This window comes from Ranitomeya imitator, chromosome 6, assembly GCF_032444005.1.
Source record: "Ranitomeya imitator isolate aRanImi1 chromosome 6, aRanImi1.pri, whole genome shotgun sequence".
NCBI lineage: Eukaryota > Metazoa > Chordata > Amphibia > Anura > Dendrobatidae > Ranitomeya > Ranitomeya imitator.
This window is the reverse complement of record NC_091287.1, coordinates 408,137,447-408,158,946: the sequence shown is the minus strand read 5'-3', so window position 1 is coordinate 408,158,946 and position 21,500 is coordinate 408,137,447. Positions and strand designations below refer to the sequence as shown.

The 21,500-nt window shown below is 39.4% G+C and overlaps 1 protein-coding gene across 2 annotated transcripts in view; it reads left to right on the top strand.

Annotated features, from left to right (window-relative positions):
* LOC138642773 (cadherin-2A) overlaps positions 1–11,947 on the top strand; it is a 392,403-nt gene extending 380,456 nt beyond the window's left edge. For both annotated transcript variants that reach the window (XM_069731241.1, XM_069731242.1), the window contains one exon: positions 10,542–11,947. In XM_069731241.1, the coding sequence (XP_069587342.1) occupies positions 10,542–10,748 (207 nt within the window). In that variant the 3' untranslated portion in view covers positions 10,749–11,947. The remainder of the gene's footprint in view (positions 1–10,541) is intronic.
* The last annotated feature ends 9,553 nt before the right edge of the window (positions 11,948–21,500 follow it).

The window sequence follows — 21,500 nt, the reverse complement described above, 5'->3', positions numbered from 1 at the left end:
CAATGACATTGGTGCATATTTTGGGCTATCTGTGATCAAGAATCAGAAATTATTCCAGCTATTCCATGACATACCTTTCTATTGTAATTTTTCTCACTTCCTGGAGTAAACTATAGTGAATCTATTGGGCTGTTCTTGGCCAAGACACCTCTCGATAAGCCCAACGTACTCTTAACGAAAGTAGCAAGGCTGACATTAAATAGGGAGAAGTTACAAAATTTTGCATAAGTATGTACATAAATCTTTAATAATTCCCACACTTACTTTGTGTAGTGTATAATACAACCATGTTTTATATGACAGATAGGCCTCCTTTTGGGCCTCAATGTTTATGATCAATAGTAACATTATAATGTTCCATGGCATTCTTCTCTGAAGCCTTGGTGACTAACTCCTTTGTCTTATAAAATATTTTGGCATAAGACTTGTGTGCGCTGTGAACCATGAAACCTGTATAGCTCATTTACAAGCTTCTGGTTTTCTCCAGTTGACGCCCATTTTTTGCTCATTTCCTCTTGGTTCCTAAGAACCTTCAATCAGCAATGAAGGCATCAGCTCTATAGGACTATGCTACTAAAAGAACTGGCTACTGTATTCACAGGAAGAATTAATTTGGCCGGAAAATAATAGCCTATCAATGCTGCATTGTCTGTTTAATTCAATTATCAACCAAATTTAATAATAGTTAATTTTTATTTCCCTCACGTATCCCTCTTTCAGTTGGTGAGAATGGTTGAAATTCAATACCTTCATAATTACCAAGAGTTGTTTCAAATAGGATTAGTGTATAGAGCAGCCAAATTAAATCAATTATGTAAGTGCTTTATACACTTGTCTTGTGAAGCATTTTAACAGCCCTGTGAGTTGGTTCTTAAGTTATTCAAGCAAAGGCCGTGTACATTATAATAGTGAAGGACAAAATGTCTTCCTTGATTTACTTGGGACACAATGTGGTCAATGTCATATCTCTGTGACACGGATGCCTTTTGAACACTACTCATTCATTCATTAGTAGAACTGTGGTAATAGACGTTAATTCCATTTTTTTGAGTTTTTATAAGCTTCCAACTTAAAAGGAACCTGACAGCTCATATATGGCACACAAACCACGAGCAGCTTGTATCAGACACCGGCTGCATGATCTCAACCATGTATGTATGACTGCGTTTCAGAGAAACACATGCTTTAAAAGATGTCCGTGGACCAAGCCACATGGATGAGTAGTCAAAATAGCTGATCCCCGGCAGCTTCTCCCCAATCGCTTTCCTTGATTGACGGATCTCTCTCTGCATGCGTGTATAGGGAGAGACTTATCGGTCATGGGCATTGGGCAGGGATTGGCCTTTTTGACTCGTCACCTTTGTGACTTGTTCCCCACCTGGTCGGCTTTTCAAGTATGTTTTTCTCTGAAAAGTCGCAGTGTTTCAGAATCAAACATACATGGCTGAAATCATACATCAAGTGGCATATACATGCAGGCCGGTCCACTATCGGGTTCCTTTTAAAGGATATGAGATTTTGGTGCAATCAGTATTGTCTTTTACAGTGTAAACCTGCGTAAGCCTCTTCAGGAGCCCTGTACTTTTCAGATAGATTACAGGGGCTGTTTGTTTTAAACTTGTTCTTCGCTGCCAATTTAGCGCCTCTAATTTGGTGCTCACTGCTGGTTGCTACAACTGTGATTATATTTCTACAGCCATCACTGCTGCAGCCAATCACTAGACTTAGTGGTCTTGTGCTGTCCATCTCAGCATAAATGCTGAGCGCAGTGATTGGCTTCCACAGTCAAGAATTGTAGGCCTAATGCCATCTCTGCAGGCTTTTCAACAACGACATTGGTAAGCAACAGGGAGACGGCACTAGAACGGGGAGGAGTAGTAATGCTTTTGTTATTTTTAAGGAAATCAAGCCTTTGGGATAGTAAAATGTAAAAACAGACAACCTGTTGATTTACTGCAAAATTTCAAAGAAGGTCAGAATGACTTTTCTGATAAATATAATATTCTAGTTTTTATGATGGGACGTTGATCCAGGGAACTCTGCAGCCTTTTCAACAACAACGTTGGTAAGCAGCAGGGAGGCGACACTAGAACGGGGAGGAGTAGTGATGCTTTTGTTATTTTTAAGGAGATCAAGCCTTTGGTATAGTAAAGTTTAAAAACAGACAACCTGTTGATTCACTAAGAAATTTCAAGGAAGGTCAGAATGACTTTTCTGATAAACATAATATTCTAGTTTCTGTGATGGGACGTTGATCCAGGGAACTAGTTTGATTGCACTATATGGAGTCGGTAAGGAATTTTTCCTCTAATATGAAGCTATTAACATCTACCTTGTGGGATTTTTGCCTTCATCTGGATAAACATGTTAAATTATAGGTAGAATCGGATGAACTTGTGTCTTTTTTCAACCTTAAAACTGTGAAGCCCCTATAAGCTATCATGCGATCAAATCTTCAGTGCTGCAGATCAGATTTCTTTTCCAGAGCTGATGTGACAGTACTGAAACCGGTGCCCTGTTTGGTTGCAATGAACAACATTGACCTTTTTTTGCATGAGAAATATTATTCATATGGCTAATAATGTAATAGAAAATCTCTACCCCTCTTTTTCCAATTGTCCTTATCTTAAGTTTGCTGTATTTTAGTCCTTCCCCATTAGCCCCTGGACTTGTTTTCCTTAACTGTTTGGTTCTGGCCGTTCTTTCAGTCATTAGTCTCAATGGTTTCCTAAGTTCAGGCACATTCCTCAGTTAAATATCGCTAGGATTCATTCTTTCTCACTTAGTTCTACCAACATTGTAATCCACTTATAAACTATATCTCGGTCTGACAGCTGTGCCCATTTCAGTCCATGCAAAACTCTTTATTTACACATTTCTCCATCTATAAAAAAAACCTCTTCTGAACAGCCACTAATCTTCACCCCGTCCTCCTATCTCCGTGAAATTAAGAATTAGAACCCTTCCTTGGAAAAGCTGTAATCATTTTGTCTAGCTATGTCATCGATCCTGTCAGTAATAAAATATTTCTCTATTTTCTCTTCTCATATAACTGATGGTTTTCATACATTTTTAGATTACTTTAATGTATGTTTGTTCTTTTAATATTTATTTTTAATTATATTTATATAAAATCACTAGAAATTATTAAAACCTTTTCATTATTAATTATGGTAAAAGACATTTTTTTTTCTGCCCGATATAATGTACATATTCAAAAGTGTACTGCTGATTTTACAATAAAGAAAGAAATCAATAAATCACCACTGTTTTCAATGGGAATTGGGTTCTGGTAAAGTTCTGGTACCCAAACCAACCCAAATCGAACTTTGGAATAAATTTCAGATCTGTTACCAGAACCAGAATTTCCACGGGTCCGCTAATCCCTAGTCACCACAATTCTATCTTAAACCACAAACGGCACTCGCACTGTATGCTGCTTTAGAGACAATGTTTTTCGAGGAGAATGCCATCAGTTATTCCATGTGACAATTTTTTCTGATGATCCTCTGTATAAAATCAGACATACGGAGGTGCAGTATGGACCAATAGATGTCTCTGGGTGCTTTATAGTTAATTAATGCAGCGCACAGTGAATCTTGTTGTATGGCAGCTGCCTGTTTCGGATACCGAATGCAAGTAAGGCTAGATAGCGGATAACTTACTGATTGTTGGGAGTTGGTCTACTGGGATCCCCAGAACAGAGCTCTGGAATTGAGGACTTTGGTTCTGTACTGTCTTGTCTCAAGTATATCAGGGGTCCACATGATTGACCTCTGTTTTATTCATTGTCCATGGAACTGTGAGAGAAATCCAAGCACAATGCTCCACTATTTCTGGTAGTTACATAGACAATGAATGGAAAAGGATTTGATTATGTGCACCTCTGCTCTATTCAAGACTGGGCTCTGTAGGTCCAGAGTTCTGGGCTCCAGAGCCTTGATGTCTGGATTCTCTGGGGGGGCCTCAATCAATAATGTCAAACTGGCCAAGAGCGACCAATCGGAGCTCAGCTTTCATTTGTTAAACTGGTTTACAGATATAAAAGCTGCACTGTGATTGGTTGCTATGGACAGCATGGCCAGTCTAACATTTAAAGATTTGATATATGAGGCTCTGTTGTGTTTAGGAAATGACCCCGCTTAAAAAAGTAATGTGGATCAAAAAGGCTACATGAACAAAAACAACTCATTTAATGTCAGTAATAGTAATAGCAATAATATGTTGAGATTAAAAAAAAGTATGTAAATGACATATAAAGAAGCAATCCAGAGTTTTTTTATTTCTCCTTTTGTTAACAATAATGTGTGCAGTGTTAGTGTAATGAGTGCAGTGTTAGTGTAATGAGTGAATTAATAAGTTCACCGGTCGCTGATTCTGCCATTCTGTTCTGTCCTGTGACTACAATTGTAACCCGAGGGATCATATACCGTATATACTCGAGTATAAGCCGACCCGAGTATAAGCCGACCCCCCTAATTTTGCCACAAAAAACTGGGAAAACTTATTGACTCGAGTATAAGCCTAGGGTGGAAATGCAGCATTTACCGGTGAATTTCAAAAATAAAAATAGATCATTATTTCCCCATAGCTGTGCCATACAGTGCTCTGCACCGTTCATATTTCCCCATAGCTGTGCCATATACGGTGCTCTGCACCGTTCACTGTGCCCCATAGATGTGCCATATACGGTGCTCTGCACCGTTCATTGTGCCCCATAGATGTGCCATATACGGTGCTCTGCACCGTTCACTGTGCCCCATAGATGTGCCATATACGGTGCTCTGCACCGTTCATTGTGCCCCATAGATGTGCCATATACGGTGCTCTGCACCGTTCACTGTGCCCCATAGATGTGCCATATACGGTGCTCTGCACCGTTCACTGTGCCCCATAGATGTGCCATATACGGTGCCCTGCACCGTTCACTGTGCCCCATAGATGTGCCATATACGGTGCCCTGCACCGTTCATTGTGCCCCATAGATGTGCCATATACGGTGCTCCGCACCGTTCACTGTGCCCCATAGCTGTGCCATATACGGTGCTCTGCACCGTTCACTGTGCCCCATAGATGTGCCATATACGGTGCTCTGCACCGTTCATTGTGCCCCATAGATGCTCCACATAAAGCTCTGCCGCCGCTGCTGCTGCTGCAATAAAAAAAAAAAACACATACTCACCTCCCTTGATTGCAGCTCCCGGCGTCTCGTTCCGGCGCCTCCATCTTCCCGGCGTCTCTGCTCTGACTGATCAGGCAGAGGGCGCCGCGCACACTATATGCGTCATCGCGCCCTCTGCCTGAACAGTCAGAGCGCAGACGCCGGGAAGATGGAGGCGCCGGCCGGGAAGATGGAGCGACGCTCGGCGGCTGGAACGAGGACAGGTGAATATGCTATACTTACCTAGTCCTGGCGATCCTCGCGCTGTCCCTCTGCCTGGTCGTCGGTGCCGCAGCTTCTTTCTCTATCAGCGGTCACCGGCACCGCTGATTAGAGGAATGAATAGGCGGCTCCGCCCCTATGGGAGGTGGAGCCGCTTATTCATTTCTGTAATGAGCGGTCCCACGTGACTGCTGAAGAGGGGAAGAAGCTGCAGCACAGAAGACCGTGGGACGGCAGGGACAGCGCGAGGATCGCTGGGACTAGGTAAGTATGCCTCAGCGCCCTCACCCGCCGACCCTGCCACCCACCTTGACTCGAGTATAAGCCGAGAGGGGCACTTTCAGCCCAAAATTTTGGACTGAAAATCTCGGCTTATACTCGAGTATATACGGTACTTTTGTTTGGCGCAGGGGTGTGACGCTAGTCGCAACTCGCGGACGGAAGCCATGAGTCAGCGAAGTCAGACGTTCCGGGGTCAATACCAAAAGAGCACATAGTAAACTAAGGGAAAATACGAAGTCGTAAGTCAGGTCACATGCCAGGGTCAGAATACCAGAGAAATAGCGAGGGGAAATAACAAACGGGTAGTCAAAACACGGTCCAAAGGTCAGCAGCAGAAGATCAGAACTTACAGCACACGGTACATGTAAACACACACCAGAGAGCACAAGCTTAGAACAAGCTTTTGACTGGCAGTGATGTGGGCCAGACAGCTCAACTAAATAGCAGGGCAATAACCAAGAACATGGAGCACCTGTGGAAATCTTTGCCCCTTCCAGTCTCAGATAGGCACTCTGAGCAGAGCAATCATGACAGTGGGTTACTTTATCAATTCTATTCTACGAGGCTTGTTAGCCTCGTTTTGAGTCTCATAAACTTACATTGAGAAAACATAAAAAGTGACCCCTTCTCCACACAGAGAGCACTTTGTGATTTGACAAGTTACAAATGCAGTCTCGTGCTGCCGAAACGGGCCAGGGCGCTACTAAAAATGGCAGAAGACGGCAATAGGTGAATATATTATACTTTACACTCATGGTTGCTAACAGGGAGGAATAAAAAAGGTACCAGAGTGATACTTTAACCCCTTTACCCCCAAGGGTGGTTTGCACGTTATGGACCGTGCCAATTTTTACAATTCTGACCACTGTCCCTTTATGAGGTTATAACTGTGGAACGCTTCAACGGATCCCGGTGATTCTGACACTGTTTTCTCGTGACATATTGTACTTCATGATAGTGGTAAAATTTCTTTGATATTACCTGCGTTTATTTGTGAAAAAAATGGAAATTTGGCAAAAATTTTGAAAATTTCGAAATTTTCCAACTTTGAATTTTTATGCAATTAAATCACAGAGATATGTCACACAAAATACTTAATAAGTAACAATTCCCACATGTCTACTTTACATCAGCACAATTTTGGAACCAAAATTTTTTTTTTTAGGGAGTTATAAGGGTTAAAAGTTGACCAGCAATTTCTAATTTTTACAACACCATTTTTTTTTTAGGGACCACATCTCATTTGAAGTCATTTTGAGGGGTCTATATGATAGAAAATACCCAAGTGTGACACCATTCTTAAAACTGCACCCCTCAAGGTGCTCAAAACCACATTCAAGAAGTTTATTAACCCTTCAGGTGTTTCACAGGAATTTTTGGAATATTTAAATAAAAATGAACATTTAACTTTTTTTCACAAAAAATTTACTTCAGCTCCAATTTGTTTTATTTTACCAAGGGTAACAGGAGAAAATAAACCCCAAAAGTTGTACAATTTGTCCTGAGTACGCCGATACCCCACATGTGGGGGTAAACCACTGTTTGGGCGCATGGCAGAGCTCGGAAGCGAAGGAGCGCCATTTGACTTTTCAATGCAAAATTGACTGGAATTGAGATGGGACGCCATGTTGCGTTTGGAGAGCCACTGATGTGCCTAAACATTGAAACCCCCCACAAGTGACACCATTTTGGAAAGTAGACCCCCTAAGGAACTTATCTAGAGGTGTGGTGAGCACTTTGACCCACCAAGTGCTTCATAGAAGTTTATAATGCAGAACCGTAAAACTAAAAAATTGTTTTTTTTCACAAAAATTATCTTTTCGCCCCCAATTTTTTATTTTCCCAAGGGTAAGAGAAGAAATTGGACCTCAAAAGTTGTTGCACAATTTGTCCTGAGTACGCTTATACCCCATATGTGGGAGTAAACCACTGTTTGGGCGCATGGGAGAGCTTGGAAGGGAAGGAGCGCCGTTTGACTTTTCAATGCAAAATTGACAGGAATTGAGATGGGACACCATGTTGCGTTTGGAGAGCCACTGATGTGCCTAAACATTGAAAGCCCCCACAAGTGACACCATTTTGGAAAGTAGACCCCCTAAGGAACTTATCTAGATGTGTGGTGAGCACTTTGACCCACCAAGGGCTTCACAGAAGTTTATAATGCAGAGCCGTAAAAATAAAACAAAAATTTTTTCCAACAAAAATTATATTTTAGCCCCCAGTTTTGTATTTTCCCGAGGGTAGCAGGAGAAATTGGACCCCAAAAGTTGTTGTCCAATTTGTCCTGAGTGCGCTGATACCCCATATGTGGAGGGGAACCACCGTTTGGGCACATAGGATGTCTCGGAAGGGAAGGAGCGCCATTTGGAATGCAGACTTAGATGGAATGGTCTGCAGGCGTCACATTGCGTTTGCAGAGCCCCTAATGTACCTAAACAGTAGAAACCCCCCACAAGTGACACCATTTTGGAAAGTAGACCCCCAAACGAACTCATCTAGATGTGATGTGAGAGCTTTGAACCCCCAAGTGTTTCACTACAGTTTATAACGCAGAGCCGCGCAAATAAAAAAATATTTTTTTTTCCACAAAAATTATTTTTTAGCCCCCAGTTTTGTATTTTTCCAAGGGTAACAGGAGAAATTGGACCCTAAATATTGTTGTCCAATTTGTCCTAAGTACGCTGATACCTGATATGTGGGGGGGAACCACCGTTTGAGCGCATGGCAGAGCTCGGAAGGGAAGGAGCATCATTTGGAATGCAGACTTAGATGGATTGGTCTGCAGGCATCACATTGCGTTTGCAGAGCCCCATACGTACCTAAACAGTAGAAACCCCCCACAAGTGACCCCATATTGGAAACTAGACCCCCCAAGGAACTTATCTAGATATGTTGTGAGAACTTTGAACCCCCAAGTGTTTCACTACAGTTTATAACGCAGAGCCGTTATCTAATTTGTTGTCCAATTTGTCCTGAGTACGCTGATACCCCATATGTTGGGGTAAACCCCTGTTTGGGCACATGGGAGAGCTCGGAAGAGAAGGAGCACTGTTTTACTTTTTCAACGCAGAATTGGCTGGAATTGAGATCGGACGCCATGTCGCGCTTGGAGAGCCCCTGATGTGCCTAAACAGTGGAAACCCCCCAATTATAACTGAAACCCTAATCCAAACACACCCCTAACCCTAATTCCAACAGTAACCCTAACCACACCTCTAACCCAGACACACCCCTAACCCTAATCCCAACCCTATTCCCAACCGTAAATGTAATCCTAACCCTAACTTTAGCCCCAACCCTAACCCTAACTTTAGCCCCAACCCTAGCTCTAACCCTAGCCCTAACCTCAGCCCTAACCCTAGCCCTAACCCTAATGGGAAAATGGAAATAAATACATTTTTTAAATTTTTAAATTTTTTGCCTAACTAAGGGGGTGATGAAGGGGGGTTTGATTTACTTTTATAGCGGGTTTTTTAGCGGATTTTTATGATTGGCAGCCGTCACACACTAAAAGACGCTTTTTATTGCAAAAAATATTTTTTGCATTACCACATTTTGTGAGCTATAATTTTTCCATATTTTGGTCCACAGAGTCATGTGAGGTCTTGTTTTTTGCGGGACAACTTGACGTTTTTATTGGTAACATTTTCGGGCACGTGACATTTTTTGATCGCTTTTTATTCCGATTTTTGTGAGGCAGAATGACCAAAAACCAGCTATTCATGAATTTCTTTTGTGGGGTGCGTTTATACCATTCCGCGTTTGGTAAAATTGATAAAGCAGTTTTATTCTTCGGGTCAGTACGATTACAGCGATACCTCATTTATATCATTCTTTTATGTTTTGCCGCTTTTATACGATAAAAACTATTTTATAGAAAAAATAATTATTTTTTGCATCGCTTTATTCTGACGACTATAACTTTTTTATTTTTTTGCTGATGATGCTGTATGGTGTCTCGTTTTTTGCGGGACAAGATGGCGCTTTCATTGGTATCATGGTTATGTATATCTGTCTTTTTGATCGCATGTTATTCCACTTTTTGTTCGGCGGTATGATAATAAAGCGTTGTTTTTTGCCTGGTTTTTTTTTTTTCTTACGGTGTTTACTGAAGGGGTTAACAAATGGGCCAGTTTTATAGGTTGTGTCGTTACGGACGTGGCGATACTAAATATGTGTACTTTTATTGTTTGTTTTTTTTATTTAGATAAAGAAATGAATTTATAGGAATAATATTTATTTTTTTTTTTTCATTATTTAGGTTTTTTTTTTTTTTTTTTTTTTTTTACACGGGTGGAAATTTTTTTTTTTACCTTTTTACTTTGTCCCGGGGAAGACATCACAGATCGGTGATCTGACAGTTTGCACAGCAATCTGTCAGATCACCAATCTGTCTGAGAGCAGTGCAGGCTTCACATCCATCTTGGATCCGGGCCTGGAGCAGGGAGGGAGGTAGAGAGACCCTCGCAGCAATGCGATCACATCGCGTTGCTGCGGGGGGCTCAGGGAAGCCCGCAGGGAGCCCCCTCCCTGCGCGATGCTTCCCTGTACCGCCTGCATATCGCGATCATGTTTGATCACGGTGTGCCGGGGGTTAATGTGCCGGGAGCCGCTCCTGGCACATAGTGCCGGATGTCAGCTGCCCGTGAGCGCGGCCGATCCTTGGGAAGTAGGGCCCACCCCACATGGACGGAATAGTACGTCCATTGGCAGAAAGGGGTTAAGTTCAAGTATGAAGAAAAAATGAATTTCTCAATCATAAACCAAAGCAATATGAAATCATGGTGTAATTCATCAGTATAGCAGATATCATCATTGAGACACACGTCCATGTAATTAAAATAAAAAAAATTAATTGTATGTTTTTCTTTTCTAGGGGCTGAAAGCAGCAGACAATGACCCCACGGCTCCACCTTACGACTCGCTCTTAGTGTTTGACTATGAAGGTAGTGGTTCTACTGCTGGCTCTCTAAGCTCCCTGAACTCATCAAGTAGTGGTGGCGAGCAAGATTATGATTACCTAAATGACTGGGGCCCTCGCTTCAAGAAACTTGCTGATATGTACGGAGGAGGAGATGATTGAACTTTGGAGTGAACGTTCGGTTCGTTTTTGTGGACAAGAACAAACATTTGAACTGATATTCCCAAAAAGCGTAAAGAAGCTTGGCTTTAACTTTGTAGTCTACTAGCACAAGTGCTTGTTTGAAGGCTTTGGCATAGGCTGCAAACCAATTTGGGCTCAGTGGGAATATCAGTCATCCAATACTGTTTGGAAAAAAAATGATTGAGCTCAGTTACACTTGAATTTTACAGTACAGAAGCACTGGGATTTTATGTGCCTTTTTGTACCTTTTTCAGATCGGATTTAGTTTTATGTTCAACGCTTTAATGGTACTGATTTCTGAAAGGGTGAAAAGACAAGGTATGTTGTGGGTGGGGTGGCGTAAGTAATTACAAGGATTTTCTTCATCGCGCCTTTTTTTCCATTTTTTTTTACGTTGTGTTGCTTTTGTTATAATCTGGAGAAAAAGAACAAATTTCATTAGAATAACTTTATTAGCTGCAACAAAATCATGTGATTGACATGTACAGTGCATTATACTTAGGTGTAGGTATTAGGATTATCTCATTGGAAGTCTACTGGATTTTGCAGTTGGTTGCAGGAAAAGGGAGTTGTCATATCACCAGTTTTTAGCATAATTGACTTTTTTTTTTCGTAGCCGGATAGATTATTTTTTCACAAGATAGGCACATTTTGGTCTTAATCATTGTACACTTTTTTCATTTGGGTAATTTTTTTTTTCACTTCACTGTAAAAATGGTATGTGTACATAATGTTTTATCAACATAGTCTATAAAGAAGTTTCCAAACTTCCGAACATGTGTATGTATTATTTGGACTATGGATTCAGGTTTTGCATGTTTATATCTTTTTTTCTTTATGAATAAAGTATTTACAAAACAGGTGACAAACATAATTATGTTAAAGCAGACAAACTGTAGAATCCGTAAACCATTTTTCTTTTCTATTCTTATTGATTTGGGAGGGCAAAAACAAAAAAAAAGTTCTTAGCACAAATGTTTTACATAATTTGTACCAAAAAAAATAAACAAATCAGATAGGGGCAAACTGACGTCAGCGGCACTACTAATACATGTTTAAAGGGGTGGGAAGCTTTTAAACTGGAGAGACTTTGACAACGGCTTTGCCTCTGTATTGTGTACCAGAATATAAATGATGCACCTCTGACCCCACGTTCTGAATAAAATGCTAATTTTGGATCTGGTGACTGGTTTGAATTTTTTTCCTTTCCGCTTCAACAATTTTGAATGTTCTGAAAAATCCCAAGATACCTTGAATTCAATACAGAAAAAATGAAAAAATATATTACCAGTGTTGGCAATAGCTGTTACATACTTCTTATGTGTTCTACTGTAAAGAAATCTGATTTCCCTTTTGAATATGCAAGTACAAAAGTAAATGGTAAATTTGAGTGGTTGAGGTGTTGCTTGGGAATCCATGTCTTCGACGTGTGGCAGTTGAAGGAAACCGTGCTCATTCATTCATGTCTTGAAAAGAAGGAACATTTAATGAAATCACAAGTGGAACCTGTATTTTGCATTACACCGAACAGTGTTGTTTGTTACTAGTAACAAATGAGAACAAACCTAACATAATAATTTACAATAATTAAAATGTGCCCTTTCATTGAGCCAGGCGACATGAAAACATAATACATTAGCAGTGTTCGTTCCCTTTGGTTCTTGCAGACAGAGCTCTTTTTCCTAATGATTGGATTTCTGGTCATTAAGTGGCGCAGCGTACCTGGGGATTTCTGTAATGGAGCCTTACATTTGCCCTTTTGTGTCCTAAAGTTTAGGCAACAACAATTAATCTGTGTGATAAAAGCAAAACAGCAAAATCGCTTATTTTGGTTTATTGTAAAAACTCAATTTTGTAGTTTGCTTTTTCATCTATTGTCCTTTTTTATATTTTAGAGTGGTTTTTTTTTGTGAAACTATTGAAAACACTGCCTATACAGGCAGCTAAAAGACACACTTTATAACTATATTGTCATAAAAGATAAAGGTATATACAATATAACTAGCACTTTCATTGTTATGTGGATGAGTTGACTGTATAGATATCACAAGAACACAATAGATGGTATTTATTGGGACATAAACTTTCCAGCAAGAGACATTTTTAACTGTACATTTACTTGTCTTATATGTCTGTGCATTGTTCTTCTTTATATCAACCTTAATACAGGCAGTTAGAGGTGCAAGCAGCTCTTAGAAGATCTACACCAATGTCAAGACTTGATCTATTTGTTGTTGTAATATTAAGTTATACTAAGGATTCGCTTTACACAAGCATATAATTGTATATATGATGTTCAAAGCAAGCATACCTCACAACTATCAAACAAGGTTATACAATGAGAATTAAATGTTTGAATTGTGATCATTACAAATAAAGTTGGGCGAATTTATTCAAGTGGAATTGAATTCTACTAGAAAGTTTACAATTTTGCAATTCTACAAAATACAGGGAATACTAAGGAATTTGCTCCTCAGACCATGTGGGGTCATCATAACAGAACCAGACCCCAATCAGAGGACAATAAAACATTCCTTATCTATGAATTCCTCTAATATTTATGGACATAACTGTTTATCACTGACATAATGGCAATTCTGCTTCATGTTACCTGTCTTGTCTACAACATTTTTCTGTGCTGTGTTGTGCATAAATATGTGATACTTCAGAATTTCTTTTTGTCTATACCTGATGAGACCTCAGTAGTCTCGAAAGCTTGCAATTTGTTACCATCTTTTCAGTTAACCATTGAAAGGTATCAACCACTGAGGACTCTCAATTCTACATATTTCTCTGAATCAAATACATTTTTCTGTAAAAATTTATGGTATATAGCAAATTCAAATCACGTCAGGTCTTCTCATAAGTAGTTACAACCGATCATCATGTGCGGTCTTCACACAGATCACTGGGGAACAATTTTGAACATAATTTTTGTTGAGCTCAATTGTTCTGCTGATTTAGACTAAAATATGCATGCTGATTTCAAAACTGTGGTTAGTTTTGCTCTATCACGTTTTTTTCTCTACAGGTTATCTTAATGTGATTACTGTAGACTGAGCAGAGGGTAGCGCTATTGCTCTTCTATTTTGGTTGAAAGCAAACCACCCTCAAGTGGGGAGGGGTGGAGGACGACCTTGGTAACCGGCAACAGGTTGTTATTTGTCTAGGTTATTCAGTTACACATGAGACAATGTGGCCAGAGATTGTGTGTCGCTCTATATAGTAACAAGGCTCATTAAAGGGTTGACATTGACTTCTAGGATTGCTACTTGCTGTAGGTGGCACTAGAGTCCTAGTCTTCTTCATCTCTGAAGAGACAATGTGTTCAATATAGTCAAACTTATTCTGAAAGTCTGCATACAAGTAGTTAGCAGAATTTATTTTACACACTTATTTCCTTTCTTTCAGATTATGTCTGTCTCTGTTATTTCTCGTCCTAAGTGCCTAAACAGCCCTGATTCCTTTTGTTATATCTGTGACTGTTTCACCATTTCCAGTAATTGGACAAACATCAGCACATTTGTCAAGCCAGCCTATTTAGCGTTTTTCAGAGTAAAACAGATGTGAATGAAGGTAACATATGATAAGATGCAATTTGGTAAACCTATGATTTGGCAAGTGCCAAGATATCATTCCGGTGACTGTTACTTTTGTAAAATGAAAACTTCAAGATATAGCATATAAAATAAATATAAAATAGAGTATTCTATTCTACCATCAGCTGTGCCTCATTCAGCTTGGCCATTCATTTTCTCTCTGTGAAGAATATGGAGACATAACGAGAGTCATGGAGCTATTGCAATATTACAAGCACAATTAAATCATCTGTGTTGACCTTAAAATTATATGCTTACTTCTTGGTCAGCAACGTGAACACACCAAGTATTGGGTGGAGAGGAATTGGCCTCCAAACCTGGTGATCCAAACATTCTACATGAGTCACTTTTTGACAGAAAGAACATTATACTGTATTCCCACCTCTGCACATGAAACTGGGTCTCATGAAGCAATTCAATAAAGCTTTGAAAACTGAAGAGACTGTTTCAGCTACTTCATTTTGGCATTTCCTTCCAGTCATTTGAAAAAAATAGAGGCTGGTGTGTTTGATGGTCCAAGGATACAGCAGCTAATCAAATATGAACATTTAATTGGGACAATGTCAGAACTCCAGAAGAATGTTTGGTTATCTTTCAAAGACCTTGTCAAGGACTATCTTGGAAATACACCAGCCATCAATTATACTGAAATTGTCCAAAAACTCTTGAAGAACTACAAAACGCTTGGTTGCTACATGAATATCAAGGTGCATTTTCTGCATAGACATTTTGCAAACTTCCCTGAAAACCCGTATGCAGTCTCTAATGAGCAAGTTGAACTATTCAACCAAGATTTGAAGGTAATGGGAAGACGGTATCAGGACAAATGGGATATGCACGTGATGACTTACTATTGTTGGAGCACCAGTCAAGATTGTCCCTCCAAACCCTCCAAGAAAAGCTATAAGCATAAAATTTTACTTAACTACAATCTAACTTTACTTCTTATGCACAATTTGACTTACAGTAAGATATAGCCTGTGCATGAACAAAGGAGACAAAGGGACGGTATCCTGTAACTTAAGAAGTTGTTGTGGTAGAGTTAAACTGGGGCCACTGTTGGGTCCTGGAGCCAAAAGTTAGTCAAGAACAAGTGTCAGATCTTACTCAAAGAAAATTGTGTTCCCAATGTAATTTGAAGTATCGGTGTGACAACTTTCAAATCCTGAGTGATACTATTTATTTTGAATACATGAATTCATAAAGCATTGTTTGGACATTTATGTTGAAAATGAACAAATAAAATTTAATCAAATTAGCGATAAAATCTTTGATAATCAATTTAGTCATTGTATTTCAACAGTGACATTTCCAATAATATCAATATGCAATGTGACACAAAATTGTAACTCATTCCAATGCTCCAACTGCTAAAGAACAATTTCTTAACAATATGATCAATCACTGAGAGCCATACCTATTTAGGACTTGAATTTCCACTCCTTTTTGCCAAATTTCACTTTAAATTATACAATTTTCAAAAGATGAACAAGAATTTTTGCTTTCAACAATTTCAAATACGATGAACAAGCATTTTTGGGCACATTATCCATTCACTCAACCCATTTACATTATATAATTATGGCTGGAGTTGCTTATATCTGGCTGCTGCTGGAGTAGATATTAGCTGATAGTTGGGAAGGCAGGTGTTAGACCATTACCTATCTCATATTGATGACCTGTCCTATGGATAGCACATCAATAATTAGTTACAACCCCTTTAATGGAAACAGACCTACCTTGTGGTTTTTCATATAAACCCATTCACTGTTTATTATTGGCATGTTATGTTTATTCTCTGGGTTGATACAATCATGTAATTACCAAATCTCTATAGGCTGTTTTTTTTTTTAAGTTTTGCTATACCCAGAAATTTACCTTTTATAAGCTGTCATTTTTCCTGATACTATTTTTCATTAATGTGACTTTTTCATCACTTTTTAATTCATTTTTATTAGAAACATAAACAATACATCTTAAACTGTTTATTTCATTTTATTTTTTACATAGTACAACATACAATACAATTGACATGCCACCTTTATTCTGTGAGTCAATACGATAACTGTGATGCCCACTTTATATTTTTTTATGTTTTACTATAAGAAAATCACTTTAAAAAAAAACCTTTTGGGGGGGTTGCCATATTATGAGAGTCATAACATTTTCATTTTTAGTATAGACCTGTATGGTGCTTATTTTTGCAATTCACTGTGCAGTATAAATAATATAGGATTACAGTGTGTGTTGTTTTGAACATGGCACTACCAAATATGTGTGGTTTTTGCTAGGGTTTAGGGGATTCTTTTTTACAAATAAACATGTTTTTATTAAAGTCCCACTCCAGTCGTTTTTTCTTCCGATCCCTTTTTTACGGATCATGTATTTACAGTAGGTGTATGTAATGAAGTTGCAGACTCGCCGGTAAATGTCTTAATCTGTTTTAAGACCCACTCCAGTCACTCCATGCCATATGTTCCGGAAGTTAAACTTTTCTCAATTCAAGTCTATGGGACTCAGAATAAAGCTACACAGCACCGTTCTAAATTTCCATAGACGTGCATTGCAAAGTTTTAAATAAAGTGACCCCTGCTCCACACAGCAAACACTGTGTGACTTGGCAGGTCACAACTGCAGTCATTTAATGCAAAGTGGGGCTGAAAATGGGTGAAAATAGCTGTCAGTGAGTATGTAACTACATGCATTACACTTACATAGGTGATGCCTAACAAAAGTATTAAAAAAAAAGCTGGAGTGGTTCTTTAAAATTAGATTTGGGGGTTTATATATACAGCTCTGGCAAAAATTAAGAGACCACTGCAAAATGTTCAGTTTAAATACCAACAAGAAACTACTTGACACAAGTAATCAAAGAATCAATATAAAATTCAATTAGTTATTTTATTTGACACCGAAAAACAATACACAAAAAATAGAAACAAGAGGGGCAGTTTAGCACTCATAGCATTACAAAAAAATATATCAGTAAGAAGATATCAATTCCACAGTGTGGAGTACAAGAAGCACAAAAGAATTTTAAACTGCAATACCACAATTAATCAATATCCACAATGGGACAGAAGTGAGGACAAGTGGCATCTCATGTACTAAAAGTATCCTCAACAGGAGCAGTTTCAAAGAAAGAAAAGTGCATAGTGCATAATATATACTAACCCGTACTCATGCTGAACGTGCCGACACACCTCCTCACACTCCAACGCGCGTTTCACACGTTGCTTCGTCAGGGAGTGATACAGAGGAGGTCACACTTCCGTTTTATATACAAACTACATCAGAACTTGGGCCAATCAAGTCCGCGACGTCACAAGCGAGGCACGTGATGGAGCTTGCCTCGCTTGTGACGTCGTGGACGGCGCGGCTGCGCCTTCTTGTGATGTTGCCGCGAGACATGGGGCGGGGATGTTATCACTGTGGCGGCATGCGATGCGCCGATATAAATGCACTTTACCTTGATTGGCCAAAGTTCTGGAGTGTGAGTGTGCAATACCACAATTGATTAATTGTAGTATTGCAGTTTAAAATTCTTTTGTGCTTCCAGTACTCCACACTGTGGAATTGATATCTTCGTACTGATATATTTTTTTGTTATGCTATGAGTGCTAAACTGCCCCTCTTGTTTTTAATTTTTGTGTATCGTTTTTTGATGTCAAATAAAATAACTACCGGTAATTGAATTTTATATTGATTCTTTGATTACTTGTTTCAAGTAGTTTCTTGTTGTTATTTAAGTCTATTTATCTACTTGAAGTTTATTTATAACTACTTTGGGGTACTTTCCTTGTCGGATTAAAATTTTCAGTTTGTCTGATTTTTCTCTTTATAGGTATATTTTTTTTAGTAAAATGTACATTGTTCTGTTATTCTACAAACTACTGACAACATGTCTCCAAAGTTCTAAGCAATAAATTTTGTATTTATTTTCTGAAAATGAGAAATGGTCAAAATAACAAAAAAATGCATTGATTGCAGACCTCAAATAATGCAAAAAAAACAAGTTAACCCCTTCATGACCCAGCCTATTTTGACCTTAAAGACCTTGCCGTTTTTTGCAATTCTGACCAGTGTCCCTTTATGAGGTAATAACTCAGGAACGCTTCAATGGATCCTAACGGTTCTGAGATTGTTTTTTCGTGACATATTGGGTTTCATGTTAGTGGTAAATTTAGGTCAATAAATTCTGTGTTTATTTGTGATAAAAACGGAAATTTGGCGAAAAATTTTGAAAATTTTGCAATTTTCACATTTTGAATTTTTATTCTGTTAAACCAGAGAGTTATGTGACACAAAATAGTTAATAAATAACATTTCTCACATGTCTACTTTACATCAGCACAATTTTGGAAACAAAATTTTTTTTTGCTAGGAAGTTATAAGGGTTAAAAGTTGACCAGCGATTTCTCATTTTTACAACGAAATTTACAAAACCATTTTTTTTAGGGACCACCTCACATTTGAAGTCAGTTTGAGGAGTCTATATGGCTGAAAATACCCAAAAGTGACACCATTCTAAAAACTGCACCCCTCAAGGTGCACAAAACCACATTCAAGAAGTTTATTAACCCTTCAGGTGCTTCACAGCAGCAGAAGCAACATGGAAGGAAAAAATTAACATTTAACTTTTTAGTCACAAAAATGATTTTTCAGCAACAATTTTTTTATTTTCCCAATGGTAAAAGGAGAAACTGAACCACGAAAGTTGTTGTCCAATTTGTCCTGAGTACGCTGATAACTCATATGTGGGGGTAAACCACTGTTTGGGCGCACGGCAGGGCTTGGAAGGGAAAGAGTGCCATTTGACTTTTTGAATGAAAAATTGGCTGCACTCTTTAGCGGACACCATGTCACGTTTGGAGAGCCCCCGTGCGCCTAAAAATTGGAGCTCCCCCACAAGTGACCCCATTTTGGAAACTAGACGCCCCAAGGAACTTATCTACATGCATAGTGAGCCCTTTAAACCCCCATGTGCTTCACAAATTGATCCGTAAAAATGAAAAAGTACTTTTTTTTCACAAAAAAATTCTTTTAGCCTCAATTTTTTCATTTTCACATGGACAACAGGATAAAATGGATCCTAAAATTTGTTGGACAATTTCTCCTGAGTACATTGATACCTCACATGTGGGGGTAAACCACTGTTTGGGCACATGGTAAGGCTCGGAAGGGAAGGAGCGCCATTTGACTTTTTGAATGAAAAATTATCTCCATCGTTAGCGGACACCATGTCGCATTTGGAGAGACCCTGTGTGCCTAAACATTGGAGCTCCCCCACAAGTGACCCCATTTTGGAAACTGGACCCCCCAAGGAACTTATCTAGATGCCTAGTGAGCACTTTAAACCCTCAGGTGCTTCACAAATTGATCCGTAAAAATGAAAAAGTACTTTTTTTTCACAAAAAATTTATTTTCGCCTCAATTTTTTCATTTTCACATGGGCAATAGGATAAAATGGATCCTAAAATTTGTTGAGCAATTTCTCCCGAGTATACTGATACCTCATATGTGGGGGTAAACCACTGTTTGGGCACACGGCAGGGCTTGGAAGGGAAGGCGCGCCTTTTGACTTTTTGAATGGAAAATTAGCTCCAATTGTTAGCGGACACCATGTCGCGTTTTGGAGAGCCCCTGTGTGCCTATGCATTGGAGCTCCCCCACAAGTGACCCCATTTTGGAAACTAGACCCCCCAAGGAACTTATCTAGATGCATACTGAGCACTTTAAACCCCCAGGTGCTTCACAGAAGTTTATAATGCAGAGCCATGAAAATAAAAAATAATTTTTCTTTTCTCAAAAATGATTTTTTAGCCTGGAATTTCCTATTTTGCCATTGGTAATAGGAGAAATTGGACCACAAATGTTGTTGTCCAGTTTGTCCTGAGTACGCAGATACCCCATATGTGGGGGTAAACCACTGTTTGGGCGCACGGCAGGGCTCAGAAGGGAAGGCACGCCATTTGGCTTTTTAAATGGAAAATTAGCTCCAATCATTAGCGGACACCATGTCGCGTTTGGAGAGCCCCTGTGTGCCTAAACATTGGAGATCCCCCACAAATGACCCCATTTTGGAAACTAGACCCCCAAAGGAACTAATCTAGATGTGAGGTGAGCACTTTGAACCCTCAAGTGCTTCACAGAAGTTTATAACGCAGAGCCATGAAAATTAAAAAAAAAAATTCTTTTCTCAAAAATGATTTTTTAGCCCGCTTTTTTTTATTTTCCCAAGGGTAACAGGAGAAATTTGACCCCAAAAGTTGTTGTCCAGTTTCTCCTGAGTACGCTGATACCCCATATGTGGGGGTAAACCACTGTTTAGGCACATGCTGGGGCTCGGAAGTGAAGTAGTGACGTTTTGAAATGCAGACTTTGATGGAATGCTCTGCGGGCGTCACGTTGCGTTTGCAGAGCCCCTGATGTGGCTAAACAGTAGAAACCCCCCACAAGTGACCCCATTTTGGAAACTAGACCCCGAAAGGAACTTATCTAGATGTGAGGTGAGCACTTTGAACCCCCAAGTGCTTCACAGAAGTTCATAACACAGAGCAGTGAAAATAATAAATACGTTTTCTTTCCTCAAAAATAATTATTTAGCCCAGAATTTTTTATTTTCCCAAGGGTTACAGGAGAAATTGGACCACAAAAGTTGTTGTCCAGTTTGTCCTGAGTACGCTGATACCCCATGTGTGGGGGTAAACCACTGTTTGGGCACACGTCGGGGCTCAGAAGGGAAGTAGTGACTTTTGAAATGCAGACTTTGATGGAATGGTCTGCGGGCGTCACGTTGCGTTTGCAGAGCCCCTGGTGTGCCTAAACAGTAGAAACCCCCCACAAGTGACCCCATTTTGGAAACTAGACCCCCAAAGGAACTTATCTAGATATGTGGTGAGCATTTTCAACCCCCAAGTGCTTTACAGAAGTTTATAACACAGAGCCGTGAAAATAATAAATACGTTTTCTTTCCTCAAAAATAATTTTTTAGCCCAGAATTTTTTATTTTCCCAAGGGTTACAGGAGAAATTGGACCACAAAAGTTGTTGTCCAGTTTGTCCTGAGTACGCTGATACCCCATGTGTGGGGGTAAACCACTGTTTGGGCACACGTCGGGGCTCCGAAGGGA